We start from the raw sequence: 14924 nt of genomic DNA on the forward strand, positions 1-14924 counted from the left end.
AGGTGATGTGCATGGTTTGGTGACAGGACAGCATCTCTGCAGCTGCACAAGTCCCACTGCTCACACTGCAGCTGCATCCAGCTCTGTAACACTTTACACTGTCCAGAAATGACGCAATGGCCCTTCAAAGTCAGCATTCTATGGCTACTACCAGAGGTTTTCAAGGTCCAATTGGATAAAGCCTTGGGCAGCCTGGTCTGACATCCTGGTGGACCCTGCTTTGAGCAGGAGGTCAGACCACAGGCCTCCAGAGGCCCCTGGGCAGCCTCATTTCCCTGTGGCCCTGTGGCTTTATGACTACTGCTGCATTTCAGAGCTGCAACCCCATCCATGGGAGTGAAAAAACATTATCCATAATGGTTTGCAATTTAGCATTCAAACCTACTCCCAACATATGTCACCAGCATCTTTATTCCATGATAGTCCCCAGCTTCACTCGATTGTATTGTATTTCCATTACCCCCCTTTTGCCTCTGGCAATGCTCCTCAGACCTACTGCCTGCCTTTATATTTCCTAATCTCTCTTCCACTGGAGCCAACAGAATAGGAATACCAAGCTAAATATTGATTTTTAAATGAAAACTGAATTAAGGTAAAACCATTCTCCACACATGTTCCTGGAGAGCGAGCCTCCCACAGCTCAGCAGCTCCTGTCGGTTTTCAGGATCAGGTACCCCCGTGGCAGTCATTATTTACAATATGAAGAAGCTTTGCCAGAGATGGGGGAAGCTGCAGGGTGACCACAGCACAGCTGTGCGAGTGCTGCTGTAACCTTTCCGTTCCCATAACAGCACTGCGTGCCCGGGCATCCTTTCTCTTCGCAGCTCTCTCCCATCGAACGCCCCGCAGTTGCTGAGCGGGACGACGACTCAAGCAGTACCTGGGCTCGGTGGCTACAGGGGGCTATTTTGGGAAACAACTTATTAATCACTAGACCAAAAGTCCATGCGTTTCACCTTTGGCCACGCATCTTTGCAGTGAGGAAGCTGCTATTGCAGTCTCTAGAAACTGGTGTATGTTGTGGGCATGAAGAAACAGTGACCAAATGGCCAAATCCAACACAAGTTACATCATTGTCCAAATCCCATTCTTATTCCCATGTTTCAGGAAAAATTATCCTCCTCCTAATGCTGTCTGAGGGAAACTATCCCAGCGTTTGCTAAGGACTACATTATAACATCACCTCAGGGCTCCAGCTGAGATCAGGAATTTGCTGTAGATGGTTCTGGTTACAGCAGAAATTACTTATTAAGGGATAGTCTCTGCTCTGAACATTTTGCACTTCAGAGAAAAAAGCACTTCAGGGAAAATAGAGAAAATTCGTACATGGTCTTGTCTGTGATGGAAATTGCTGTCTTTGCTGACTGTTGCTGTATTATTTACATAACGCCAAAACTGCATGTGCAGCTGCCGCTTTCCACTAGATCAGTGTTTTTTAAGAAGTTATGAGCTAGTGACAATTTTAATACACAGCCACATATTTTTCATTCTTCCCTTTGCAGTAACAGTCACAAAATACCCTTTTTTCCATGTAATAAGAGTCACTACTCCAAAAAGACTGAAACACTGTGATAAGACACGCCACGCTAAGCAATAGTGACAACAATTAACACTACACAGGGGTATTAATTTCCTTCTGAGGATTTCTGTACACAAAGTAAAGATAAATTAACTTAGGCAAATAATTGATAGACAATTTTTCCATTTGTCAAAGGAGAACAGAACCTTAATGAAGCAACTGGTCTACGGTCACATAGGAAGTCTGTAGTAAAACCAGGGACTGAATTCATATCTGATTTATAACCCTAGTCTTTGGTTATATGCCCAACTTTCTTCCCCTGCCTTTTTTATTTCAATTCTAGGTTTGTGGCAATTGAATTTAAGAAAACCCCTTCTAATCCAACTGCATATCTATCTCAGTTTTCCACCTAAGAAGACTACTTATGAAACATGCTTTAACACTTTCTCCATCAACTGAAGAGTCAGAAGTAAACTGGGACCAACATGAGTCTTGTTTTCTAAGAGTGACACCTAGAGTTTCATCTGAAAAATTAAAAAGCTTTCCTTTACTTATCCAGTTTTAAAAGGCAATAAGCTTTTGTCCATATTATTACTTCAAATCGTCAGTTAAATATATTCAGTACTAATTATTTTGCTATGTTTTTGTGAAGATACAACACAATATTTGTTGCTAAGTGGCCTGTATATGGCATCTGTCATTTATCGCAAGACTTCTCTATTAAATAATGACCTTTATTTTGCAGATGCCATATTTTGCCTTTCATTCAGGAGTGTTTAATTGCTTTGGAAATGTCATTTGCATTACTGCATGAAGGCATGCACCATGCCCAGAGACTGGCCCCCAGGAACGCAGCGTGGCGGCCAGGCTTGCCCTTCCTCACCCCTCCACTGCAGGGCACAGCACCAGTCACCGGGGAAGAAGGTGCTGCTTGTGGGTTGATACGTAATTAGACAAATCACTTAAATCCAGCTGGAATCTGTAAAAATTAGTTATCTGATCCACTTAGGCCCATTTCAAAGTTCATCCATCTCTTTGTGTGTCACCTGTGTACCTCTGCATCCCTTTGAAAAACAGGTGGCAGTCCTCATTTTGTGAAATTATTTTTAGCCACAGAGCTCATATCCACCTTTGCACCTTAGCACAGCAGAAAACACAAACAATCCACACACAATCATTGTAGACTGCTTCTGGAGTTTTTCTTTTTCAACTCTGAACATCCATGAGGGGAGAAAAAAGCAAAAAAAAAAAAAAAAACGTGAAAATCCCACTGACTGGATGTGGTAGCTCAGCAAAAATTCCACAACGAAAGTCTTCAGCAACCTGAATCACCTGAAAACATTGCCCATGGATCCTCTGAATTAAACATGGAAGTTCTTCTGTTTGCAGGTGTCACTGGCTGCCTTCTATGCCTGAGAAGCAGCAGCCGCTTCTGCTACCGCAGCCATGGGGACCCCCGCACTGAGCTTTCAGATCCCAGCTACTGCTCCCTGCCAGCGGCAAGGACTGAATGGTGACGTCTGATGAAGGCTGGTGAGGCCATGCCCATGGTCGGTTTTCTATTCCATACACCAGAGTTTGGACAAAAAACATTAAAACAGAAAGCAAACCTAAATCTCACAAACAAATGGATGAGCTGTGTGAGCAAATCCACGAGAAAGGACACCACGTTAAATGAAAATTAAATTACACGCTCGAAAAAGACCACGATGTTAAATGTACCACCTTTGCCACTGTCCTGGTTTCAGCAGGGATAGAGTTAATTTCCTTCCTAGTAGCTGGTACAGTGCTGTGTTTTGGATTTAGGGTGAGAACAATGTTGATAACTCACCGATGTTTTAGTTGTTGCTAGGTAGTGTTTACACTAGTCAAGGACTTTTCAGCTTCCCATGCTCTACCGCCTGAGAAGGCTGGAGGTGCACAAGAAGCTGGGAGGGGGCACAGCCAGGACAGCTGACCGAAACTGGCCAAAGGGATATTCCATACCATGTGACGTCATGCTCAGTATATAAAGCTGGGGGAAGAAGAAGGAAGGGGGGGACGTTTGGAGTGATGGCGTTTGTCTTCCCAAGTAACCGTTACGCGTGATGGAGCCCTGCTTTCCTGGAGATGGCTGAACACCTGCCTGCCGATGGGAAGTAGTGAACGAATTCCTTGTTTTGCTTTGCTTGCGTGCGCGGCTTTTGCTTTACCTATTAAACTGTCTTTATCTCAACCCACGAGTTTTTCTCACTTTTACCCTTCTGATTCTCTCCTCCATCCCACCGGGGGTGAGTGAGCGAGCGGCTGCGTGGTGCTCAGTTGCCAACTGAGATTAAACCGCGACAGCCACTGTCTCTCTAATTAACCATTTTGGTTTTAATTGAAAAAAAATGTATGTTGAGTTGCAACCCCCTTGTATTAGTTAGACATTTGCCCCAACTCTCCAAGCTGATGTTGAATATTGGCTCCTCAGGATGGTGGGACTTCGCTGCAGTTGTTTATCTGCAGGGCAAACGTTTGAAATGATGGAGTCATGGCTTTTCCGGCTGAGAAAGTGAACGTACCCTCAGCCAGTTACATGTCCCTTTTCTTGGGTCCCCCCGCTGCCCAGCTCAGCCTGGGGTCCCCCCGCTCACCCTGGAGAGAGCATCGCGCCCCAGGAAATGTTCAGGCTCCCGCTCCAGCCATGTGTGGCCAGGATGGGTCCTGCACTTTTGGGCAGTGGCGTCCTGTGTCTGCCCTGGTCTGTCTCTGCAGCCTCCTGTTAATTATAGCACTGGGATGGCTTTCCCTGTTTCTCCTCCCTGAATGTGCTATTTTGGCAACAACCAGCTTCATGAAATCTAAAGGAGAGAGTTAGGACTGTGTTTCAGTCTTGTTAGCCTCCTAGGTGTCATCTTACTGTGTAAGGAGAGCGTTCCAAAACAGCAAAAAAAGGAAATTCAGCAAGATCTAAATATTTTGGAGGTGAGTCCTCAGAGCTAGGAATGCTATATTCAGGCTTTGTTTGTTTTATAATATAGTTTGCTCAAATAAAACACAGTTGCCTGGTAAGGTACTGCAACAAAACCTGGTGTGTCGTATACTGCAACTCCCTCTAGTAATAAAATAACAAATAATGAAATAATGTAACATAACACTACTAATAAAATAGAGGATTAAATCTGTGTCTCATTGCTAAACACGCAAGGCATTCAGCTGGAGCTGGTATTCCTCTGGATTAAGGGGCATAAGGCAGCTTTCCTCGCCTCGCCTGCGCCTTTTATATATTACTCCATATATGTTCCGGATTGGCAGGTCGCTGTCAAATTTAAAATCACCATGTAGGATGGCACATTAGGTTTGCCGTCTCCAAGAGTAAGAAAGTATATGCATAAGAACATTTTTTGTCAGGCATATCTATTATCCTTCACAAGGAACAGGTTTAAATTTATAGTGCCAAGGTATTAGGAACAATTTTAGCAGGTGATACATTCCTCACTGGTTGGGTCCTTTTATGTTTTTTTTTTGTTGGGTATTTTTGAGAATTATTTACTGGCTAGCTTTTATAGGACAGTTTACAACTGAATTTATCTTACAAAATATTCTCACTCTTCTCTTTTACTCCTGCCATGGTCACCTGGGCAGTCTATGCCCAAGCTCTGTCCTTTCATGCCAATGGCTGAGGAAGCTGGAGATCAAAGACGATGTGAAAATGATACAGGTCAAAAAAATATGAACTCTGCATAGGGAAGCTTTCAGTCACCATCTGACTAGTTATGTGAGAGGTAACATTGGTTTATTCATGTATCATATTTCCTTTTGTCTGCATAACTGATTTCCCATCTTCAGAAGAGTAACAAGAAATGGAATTTACCTGAGAATTGTCCATGGCAGAGACTGTTGGATTTTTTCCTCCCTTTAGAGTTCTTCAAGTCATCCCTTCTTTTTACCAAACCTGTGGGATATACATAAACTGGTGAAATCATGGTAATGGAAGAAAATGCCCAGCAAACAGAAACTACCACATATTAACATTTCTTTACATAAGTATTAGATTAAAATGTCTCCAGTGTTTATCCTAATGCATTAACAGGCACGCCAAGTCAGCTCCTCTGAACGGGGATGTTTAGTATGTGTCGACTAAAGTCAACACAGGGACATCAAGAGGCCCCTGCAAAAGATGTGTACCAGTGCCATGGCACTGACTGCTGAACTCCGGAATACACTGAGCGCACGAAGTGCATGCTGTTATCGCTGTCCCGGCACCACAGTCAGTCAGTAGTATTTCCCAAGAGCATCCACCATTGTACTTTACCAGAAAAATGTCCTCTATTTCAACGTGTAACTAACATAATTCCTTGATGTTAACTGCTAGAAAGCCAATGGTATGACAGGCCATTGCTTGTGCTGAAAGGTTCATGTCTTTATTCCACCGTTCTTCATATTAAACATATGTATAAAGCAATTGCCTTGTGTTCTCATTGAAGATAAGCCTTTGCATCTGTCTGAGGACATTTGTTATATAAAGCACCAATGCTTAAAAACAGTGTATTGTCATCAGAAGCTGCTGTCGCTGAGATTTGCTGAATGCTTTGGTAGGTTCCCAAAATTATGGCATCCTTCCTTTTTTTTAATGAAGTAGAGGGTACTAATGAGTAACTTGCACATTGCAATTTAATATTGCTTTTCTTTGGCTTTTGCCACAAGTGGCCAGTGCCGATGCAGTGTGTCGCAAAGCTATGGAAGAAGCTGGAAGAGAAAGCCAGCCACGCTCCAGGTCTCTGAGGCATCAGAAAGGACAAATCGCACACAGTTTGCGGGTAGGGAGAGGTGAGGTGGCGTTGTAAGGAACTGCTGGAGTACAGGCTCGCACGTAGCTCTGATCCCAACGGAAGCAGGTCACAAGCTGGATTCACCCATAGCTTCATGCTTTCTCCCCTCCAGGATGCTGGGCAGCGATTTGCAAGTTTAAAGAAGAGACGATGCTCTTCTCTCTCTTCGACCCCCACCAGCCACTAACAACTCACCTGGATGAAGATCAACAGCCTGCTAGCAGCAGTGGTGGCCCTTTCATGACTTCAGGAGTGGGGATAGCCAGGCTGCCTCCTACTGCTCTAGCTACTACCTGTGCGAGGACCCCAGAGAGTTTCTGAGTGGTCCCTGAAGGAATAAAAATGAAGGTGCGCTGATCATAGTCTGTTCAGAGAGCACATGTAGTTGGACCCTGGAATCGAAAGATCACCTGTCAGAGACCAACCACCACCCCTGGGCTGCAGAAGGCCACAACACAGAGGAACTGGCTCAGGTTCTTCGGTGTCAGCAGACCGATGTATTCAATGCCCCTGACATACTAGCACTATGAGATCTGAAATTTTGCAGAATCTCACCCCCATGGAAGTGCAAACACACAGATTAGGAATATTTTCATCACCTAGGTAGTTTCTTCTGGTAAATCTTTAAAAATGTGAGAAAACTAGAACTCCATCTTCATTCTGTACTATATGAAAGATCTTTTGGAAACCACTACCATCACTTGAGTAACAACTTCCCATAAATCTCTCTCAAACCATTTTGCAATCCTAGTCAAAGGCAATCCATTTATTATGTTTTCTGCATTGTGTGAGCTCATGTAGAGCATGTGACATCTGAAGGTCATGCATGAGTCATAGACATTAACTGGAGTATGTTTATTAGGGATCAATTATTACCTTAAATTAATAATAATTATAAGCAGTATATAATTAATTTTCTTATTTATATGTAGAATGGCTTGTGTATACTGTTATATAGCTATAACAAAAAAAAAGTATAGCTTAGGGGAGGGATTTTCAAAAGTGGTCCACATTGCTTTGAATTGTAATCACACGGGGTGGCACAAGGCATGGCTAGATTGAGCCCACGGCACATGGGACATTGTGTCTGATCCGCACGGTAGCAGATTTCAAGTTACGCTCGTGCAATGTGTCGGGGGGCTGCCTGCGAGACAGCTGGCAGGCAGGCAGGACGAGAAGTACATCATGCTGTAACTGCTCCAGAGGCTGCTCTCGTACCGCAGGACAGGCGTAGCTGCTATGCCAGGCCAACCGTGAAAGCTCTTGAAAAATCCCTCTCTATACCACTGTACTACAGAGGCTTTCCTTCAGTGGGACGGAGTTACTGCCGGGCCCGTTGTACGTCCAGCTCTCGGTTGATTTTCAGGCCTTTTGGGTAAGGATCTGTTCTTAGCACAGAAGCGGCGTGTTGTCTGTCACTTCCTCCTTCTTCATACGATGGTTTGTATGTAGGCCTGAATCCAGGGAAGGAGAATATCCAGCTCATGGATGGCCTTGTAGATGCCCTTCTCTCCAAGCTGTCGAGAAGACAAAGATGTTAGAAAAGAAACCACCCAGGGCCCTTAAACAGTGCAGCTGGGAGCCAGCGCCTCCTGCTCTTACCTTAAGAAATGTTTTCTTTAATTTTTTGACTGCAGAAGTTAACCTTGCGGGTGGACCACATGGAAGCTGAAGGGATGAGAAGAAACCAAAAGAGCTTGTTGCAGCAAAGATGCTGATGTAAGGACATAGTGATGAGGAAGAGTCCAACCCACAGTGTGGCACCATAGGACTACTGGTAAAATGTGTGAACGCAGCATTGTTTCAGCATCTCCTGCTACTACAAATGTGTTATTTTACCTGTGTGCTTCCTGGAAAGTTGAGTTCACAGCACAAAAAAACTGTAATATGAGTACCACCAAGTCTTCTTGTTAAACACTTTCTATTTATCTCAGGGATCTTTACATCAGTTGTAGTTGCAGCTACTGTACAGTGCAGCCTAGCTCTAAGATTCAAGGCCCTTTAACTTTGAACCTTCAGAGAAGGCGAGGCTAAGGGCCAAAGACCTTCGCAAAGTACAGAGGGCAATTTCGCACATTTCGGCAAACCCTTCAAATACGTTTATCAAGTTAATTTATGCTTCCCCCTATTTTCCTGCCCAGTCCTCCACTGTCTGGCTAATTACAGGCTAATCCTGCACCCTTTTGTCAAGCTAAGTTTTCCATTAAGATCACTGGGAGTTTTGTCAGCAAGACCCTGCCTAGCAGTCAACAACGTCAACCCAGCAGTCAACCCTGCCCTGACCCAAAGCAGTCAACAACGTCTTACTTGCAAGTTCTGGTGTCCCTCTGCCCCCCGCTGTGGTACGAGAGACGCAGGACTGTGTTACCACTGCAAGATTTGCGTGGGAAGCCGGTTTTAGGGAGGGAAGAGTCGATCAGTTCGTCCTACAGGACCCGAAGGCTGCCCCCCCGGCTTTAACCCCGCCGGCCGGGGCACAGCCGGTCGGTGCTCCCTCCCGGAGGGCCGCCGGGAGCGGGAACGCCGGGGGAGCGGGCGGCGGGCGGTGCCGGGGCGCCGCCGGCAGGGGGAGCCCCGCGCCCGCCCCGCACCCAGCGCCCCCGCGGCGCCCCGCCGGCCTCGGCCCTCCCCTCACCGCCCGGCCCTGAGGGAGCGGTGCCGGCCGGCCAAAAGTGGTGCGGCTGGGCGTTTTGGAGCTGCCCGGCTGAGCTTTCTGAGCACCGCGGCTTGCTGACTCCCCGGCTCCCCGGGCTTTCCAAGGGGGAGAATCATTCTTTCAGGGGAAAAAATGGAAAACTCCGATGTTTTCCAGTCCGCAAACAGGGACGACGCGTTTGAAGAGGCAAAAGGCAAAGGTCCTGAACTCACATGAAAAGAGGCGACCCTGCTGAAATGGACGGTTAGTCCTTTCTACCTCACACAGGTTTTAAAAAGGAGCAACAAACATCTTCTCTTTCAAGTCACCTTTTGTGCTTCTTAAAGTCACCTCGCAGGATGAAAGTGTAAATAAAAGCAACTCTAATTTGTAAACCTTTAAAAATCTTCTAACTAGGGCAGTTCTTTCTGACTTGGGGCTTTTTTTTTTTTTTTTTTTAAGGTCAGCCTGTACGATGCGGATTTCCACAGGAATCATTCGGTGACAGAACTGACCTTAAATGACTATGCTGGCTTGAGTGGTAATACCAATTACAGACTCTCTTCTTCCTGCAAAAAGAGCAAGTAAACGAATGAGCAAGCAAGTAAGCTTGCTCATTGTCAGCGACGCTGCAATCTCTGCTAGAGGTCTACAAGCTCTGCCTGCAACGATAGAGCAACGATTAAAAATCCTGCAGTGAATATATTGCCTTTCTGCACTGCTCAAATGCAAGGAAAAGCTTCCATAATCAGAAGCAACTTCATACTGTTCTCGGCACTGTTGCTGGCTCAATAGGGCACATGAAGAAGTAGACAGGCTTTTGCTGAGGCCAGTGGTGCTGCAGGTGGATGCTCTGAGTATCCAAGGAAAAATACAGGTTCCCTTTACCGTGTAGTCATACTCTGAATGGAAGAGCCTGATTTCACTGCAGAAAAGGGATTTAGAGATTTTAGTACCTATGTGTTTTTGAAAAATAGGACTCGGGCTCCTAAATCATTGGAAAATATTAATGTTTCTTGTTTGGACAAAACCAAGAACTAGCAGGGTGACAATTGTAATAATAATATAGTACAAAGTCTTTGGAAGTGGTTTGGAGACAAATATTGTTAGGATTTTTAAATAGCATGCATGCCTCCAGCTGGCTGAATTAGAGCCTGCGTTTACAAAAGAATATAGGGTGGGTAGGTATGTATATAAAGGTATCACTGTTTCCCTCAATTGTATAAAGAACTCTATCCTTGAAAGGTAACAAATTCATTACATAAGGATGTTGCCATGGTGGAAATCCCTTCTGATAAACATCTTATAACTCAACTAGATAATAAAAATTAAAGAGCTTATGTAGATGGATGAATGAGTTTGCTAATTTATTGAGGAATAATATGATGGAGAAATCCCAAACTTGGTATTAGCAAAGGATCCGTTACTTTCATTCTGTCCACAGTTTCTATTATTCTTGCACATGCTTTTGTATCGTTGGCTTTGAACTAATACAAATACTTTAAAAATCGTTAGTTTCCAGAAATGAGGTGTCTCCTAGAAAATCATGACAAGCTGTCATTTCTCAAAGAGCTATTGTTTTTCTTCTACCAGAGGAAGTCTTTTCTCTTCTACCAGTATTTTTTAAGATCCAGAAATGTAAATTGTTATGTTTAGACTTGTGTTGGGTGAAACACTGGCACTAATTGTGAAAAAGAATGCAGGAGCTTTGAGAAATCTGCAGCATTTTGTCTCCATACAGCACAGAAGCAAATGTATTACTAAGTTATATAGCAAGCTCCAGTCACTGATGGTATTTCAGAATAACTGGTATTCTGAATTCAGTCACGGTTGACAGTCTGAACTCCTCAGTGTGTACTGGCCCTTGTATAGGGTGTAATTGCTTTTCCAGACAAGAATGAAATCTCTGTAAAGTATATTATAGCATACAATATCTGGAATTTTGACAGACACAGATAACCACAGCAGTGTGGTGAACGCTGTGAATAATGACTGTAAATTGCAACTGTTTAGCATGGTTTCAAATGCAGAACCTGAAAGCTGGTCGAGTTTTCTCCCATTGAGATTTGAATCTTTTTACATTATACAAATATTCTGGTTGTGTTCTGAGCTATAGCACTGCAAAAAGATCTCTGAAGCTGCTTATTTTTGCATGGCAAATATTTGTGTGCATGTAGATCCATGCACGCATACATGTGTGCTACCATACATGCTATGCTCTTTCATGCTACCATACAATTCAGATTAGACAAAGTTTTAATTCATTAACATTTCATTGACTTCTCATCCTGCCCTCACTTTTTAAAATTACTATAGACATTTGCCTGGATATCCATGGCTATATTTCACCCTAAGTCACACTCCAGTTTTTGGGACACTGTGACTTGTGAGGACTGCAGGTTTAGGGGGGGAGGGGGAAATAGCCATAGGACATAAAGTTTTAAGGCACACCCTGTTGTTACTCATCTACCCTTCAAAATAAGACAAGAAATGACCCACAAGTGACAGTGTCATCTTAGCATCATAGTATGTTAGTATGCATATTTGCATGGGCAAAAGTGTGCTTTAACTGCTGTCCTGTTGTTATTTACAGGGTGGGATGACAACATGGTGTTGGTAAAAGTGCCTCTTCCCTGGAACACCTGGATCCGCTCTAGGGACATTTTGCCAGTGGGCAGCATCACTCCCTGACAACCTACTCTGACTGTGGGCATAGCCAACACATAGAAACTGCTCCAATGTGCTTCATAACTGCAGTCCCTGCTTACTCATGAGACACCACCAGCTCTTTCAAAATTCAGTATGGAGGAGCAGAGATGACATGTGAGTAAAGATTACACACGTCCAGTGGGTACGCTGTTGAAGAAGGAAAGTATAACTGGTGTTACACCACGGAAACTTGAGGAGCCACATTTCTCTTTGTGATTACCCTTGTCTCTTTGCAGCTTTGGTGCTGAGAGGGCAGCACAAGGCAACATCATCAGCAGGGAAGTGGCTTGTCTCCATGGTATCTCCACCATCTTGCCCGCTCCCCGCAAGCTTGCTCTGGGAGGAAATGAGCAGTGTTAAACTTCCCCAGCCCCAGCGGGGAAGCCGTTGGGAAGTCAGGTCCTCTGTAATGTGGGGCACACCATGACTCTGAATCACCTTCTCTATCTGCAGAAAAACTGTGATGGAGCCCTTCCCTAACCTTTCAGCTGGACAAAGTTAGTTTGGCTCTCAGGAATATACTCACACAGGCATCCATGTTCGCTTGCAGGACCTGGAAGGCACTAATAAAGTACAACTTGTCACTTCCTACTCCGAGATGACTGAAAACATTTTTCACGTAGAAGGAGAGGAGCTGATCTCGAACACTGCAGTTTGTCTGAAAACAAAGCAGGTAAAGAGTTGCAAAATGAAAACCTCACAAGTCAACTTCAGCCTAAAACTTCAGCCTCGTAAAAATATGCATGTTTAGAAAGTGTACAATCAATAAAAACATTTTCATTAATTTTAGTATCCCACTGGAGTGCTTCCTTTTTTTTTTCTAAACAGCTCAATGTACCCCTGTGGTTTCTGAAGGAGAGGTGGGAGGATGCTGTGCTGGCAGCCAAAGGAGTATTGGCAAGGCCAACCATGAACAGAAGTGACAGCAACAAATCTATTTAACACACAAAGAATAAATGGAAGATAAATTGGGGAGTTAAGTCAGATCATCTTGGCCAAATTGTAGGAGTCATTGTGGGTGTCATTGTCCCATTCCTCCACATCAGTGCCCCATACCATTCGAGATTCTGTCGGGTATCCCGCCCATCCCCAGCCGCTGCTCCAGAAGAGACCAGTCATCCTGTACACCCTGTGTCATATCCGCCTGTCCTGTGGGATCTCTTGGTTACCCAAAGGTATTTCAAATGGCTATATGCCTATTTTTAGGCAATGGAACCAAGCATCAGGTGTGAAATTCCCACCAGGAGGGTAAAGCAGCTGCAGACTAAGCCACCTATATGCAGGTGTCCATGTGTAGGTCCCTCAGGCAAATGAGGAGCCTTCACTCCCAAGGTAATCAATGAGATCCAGGGGAGTTCAAAGGCCAGTAGGTCTCTACTTAAGGATAAACTGACTCATTTAGCCCTGCTGACTAGATCTCTGTGTTAAGGAAGCTAAAATATCTCACACACTATGAATAGGCACCCCAAGTTTAGTGTCTCACTCCCATGCTGAATCGCACTGGGGAACTCTGATCTCCTTATTCCAGTGCACCTGCAGAGGTCAAAGCCCAAAGCAGCTCCTTGGGTATCCTGGCTGCTCTGCAGCATCCCTGGGCTATGCGTGGTACCACACACCCTCAGCAGAAGGTGTCTCAGCTGCTGGGATGGTGGCTGTGGCCCTGGCCCTCACGTGAATGGGCTGGTGCCTGGAAAGCATTTCTGGGGAGGATTGCACGCAGTCAAGTGCTCACAGGAGGAGCAAGTGCTACCACAAGCATGCTCCTCCCCGACACAGCAAACACCCTTACCCCAAGTCTCCTGGCAGAGCACCACTGCAACCACCTAAAGAGAAGTCCCTCCAGCCAGGCTTTCCAAATCCACCTCTTTCTCACCGTACCACACTCAACCCTCCCCTCGTGTCCCAGAGGAAAATCCCTTTCTATGGGGCAGAGATAACACTCTTCCTCTAAGCAGAGGACTTCATTAAACTCATGACTCTCATAAATATAATGTCCTTCCCTATTAAACACAAGTGATTTTTGTGTCAGCTGTCATTCCTTTTGATCATGCATTCCTATCTCTACAGACCAAAGGAAAATAAAGTAAGAAAATGGAAAACCAGTAGTATAAATCTTACCATAAACAGCATTTTTGTTGTCTTTTTAAGCAGTCTTGTGTTCTTGATGAGATCCTTCTGTAAAAGATAATGTGCTAGTATAAATTAACCTAAGCAGAGGAAGGGAGACAAAGTTTTAAGTCTGGTTTGTACAAAACTTAGTAGTAATAATAATCATCATCATCATCTTATTCAGATGTAGGATGAGGACTCAGCAAATCCGTGCTCCAATCCCAGCCTAGCTACAGACTTCTTCCATGGTAAACTCCTTGGCAAACTCATTCCACCTCTCTATGCATCTTCTTTTTTCCCATCTTTACAAAAGGAGCAGCGGCATTACCCTGTCTCTCAGGACTGTAGAGATCACTCGGCTTATTAAAGTTTCCAGGTGCTCAGTAATGAAGCTGGTAAAGAAGCATCTATAAATAAAATAAACTTTTCAACTAGTGGGATCAACTTACAGGAACAGATGATTTTAAACTAGTTGCCTTGATATACAGGTTCTCTGTCACTTGGGAGAGGAGTCCTTTTCGGCAGGTATGCTTTCCTGTAGGTGGCTTTTTGCCTTCCACAGTGAAAAGACAAAGCAGAACTAAAAAATGCCCAGGTCTCAAAATAGAATATACTTTCATCTTCACTCCCAAATCTTCGTGCCTCTACAGTCACAGCAGCGTATGTGATACAGCAAGACTGGTTAGATGACAGAGGTTAACCTAATTTTGTTAACCCTCAAAGCAGCTTCTACACTGAGATGCTCACGTAGATAACCTATTGCTCATGTGCTGGCTGATCAGTATTGTTGCTGTGCTTTTTTATACATCTTGCTCCACTTTCAACAAATTTGACCACAATCATCTGTGACGTTTTTCTAAACGATAGCTCCATATTTACTGGCAACAGGGTCAAGGTTTCCAAGAAAGAAGAACTTCCCTCTCATGTGAGAAGTCTTCTTTCATTTAAGTGGTGGTCAAGTGAGGAAAAAGTAGTTGAGCTGGTTAGTTTGGTTTCGTAACAAAGTATACCAAATGTGTGAAATTTTTTTTTATTTTTCCACAAAACCTTATGGCAGCAATTTTTTGAAAGGTAATGGCCTGGAGAGAAAAAAATCTTTGCTAATTTAACCTAAGAAGCATTAGAAAATCAGTTATCTCTAAGGAGGTTGGACTGC

The 14924-nt window shown here is 44.2% G+C and overlaps 1 protein-coding gene across 1 annotated transcript; it reads right to left on the reverse strand.

The window, feature by feature from the left end:
* Positions 1 to 7745: 7745 nt before the first annotated feature.
* On the reverse strand, positions 7746 to 14388 carry IL26 (interleukin 26). The gene is made up of 5 exons (XM_076328656.1): positions 14218 to 14388; positions 13778 to 13834; positions 12186 to 12317; positions 7918 to 7983; positions 7746 to 7832 (listed from the first exon to the last, which is right to left on the reverse strand). The coding sequence occupies exons 1-5, from the start codon at positions 14386 to 14388 to the stop codon at positions 7746 to 7748; spliced, it is 513 nt and encodes a 170-aa protein (XP_076184771.1).
* Positions 14389 to 14924: the final 536 nt, after the last annotated feature.

Source organism: Aptenodytes patagonicus, chromosome 1 (genome assembly GCF_965638725.1).
Source record: "Aptenodytes patagonicus chromosome 1, bAptPat1.pri.cur, whole genome shotgun sequence".
NCBI lineage: Eukaryota > Metazoa > Chordata > Aves > Sphenisciformes > Spheniscidae > Aptenodytes > Aptenodytes patagonicus.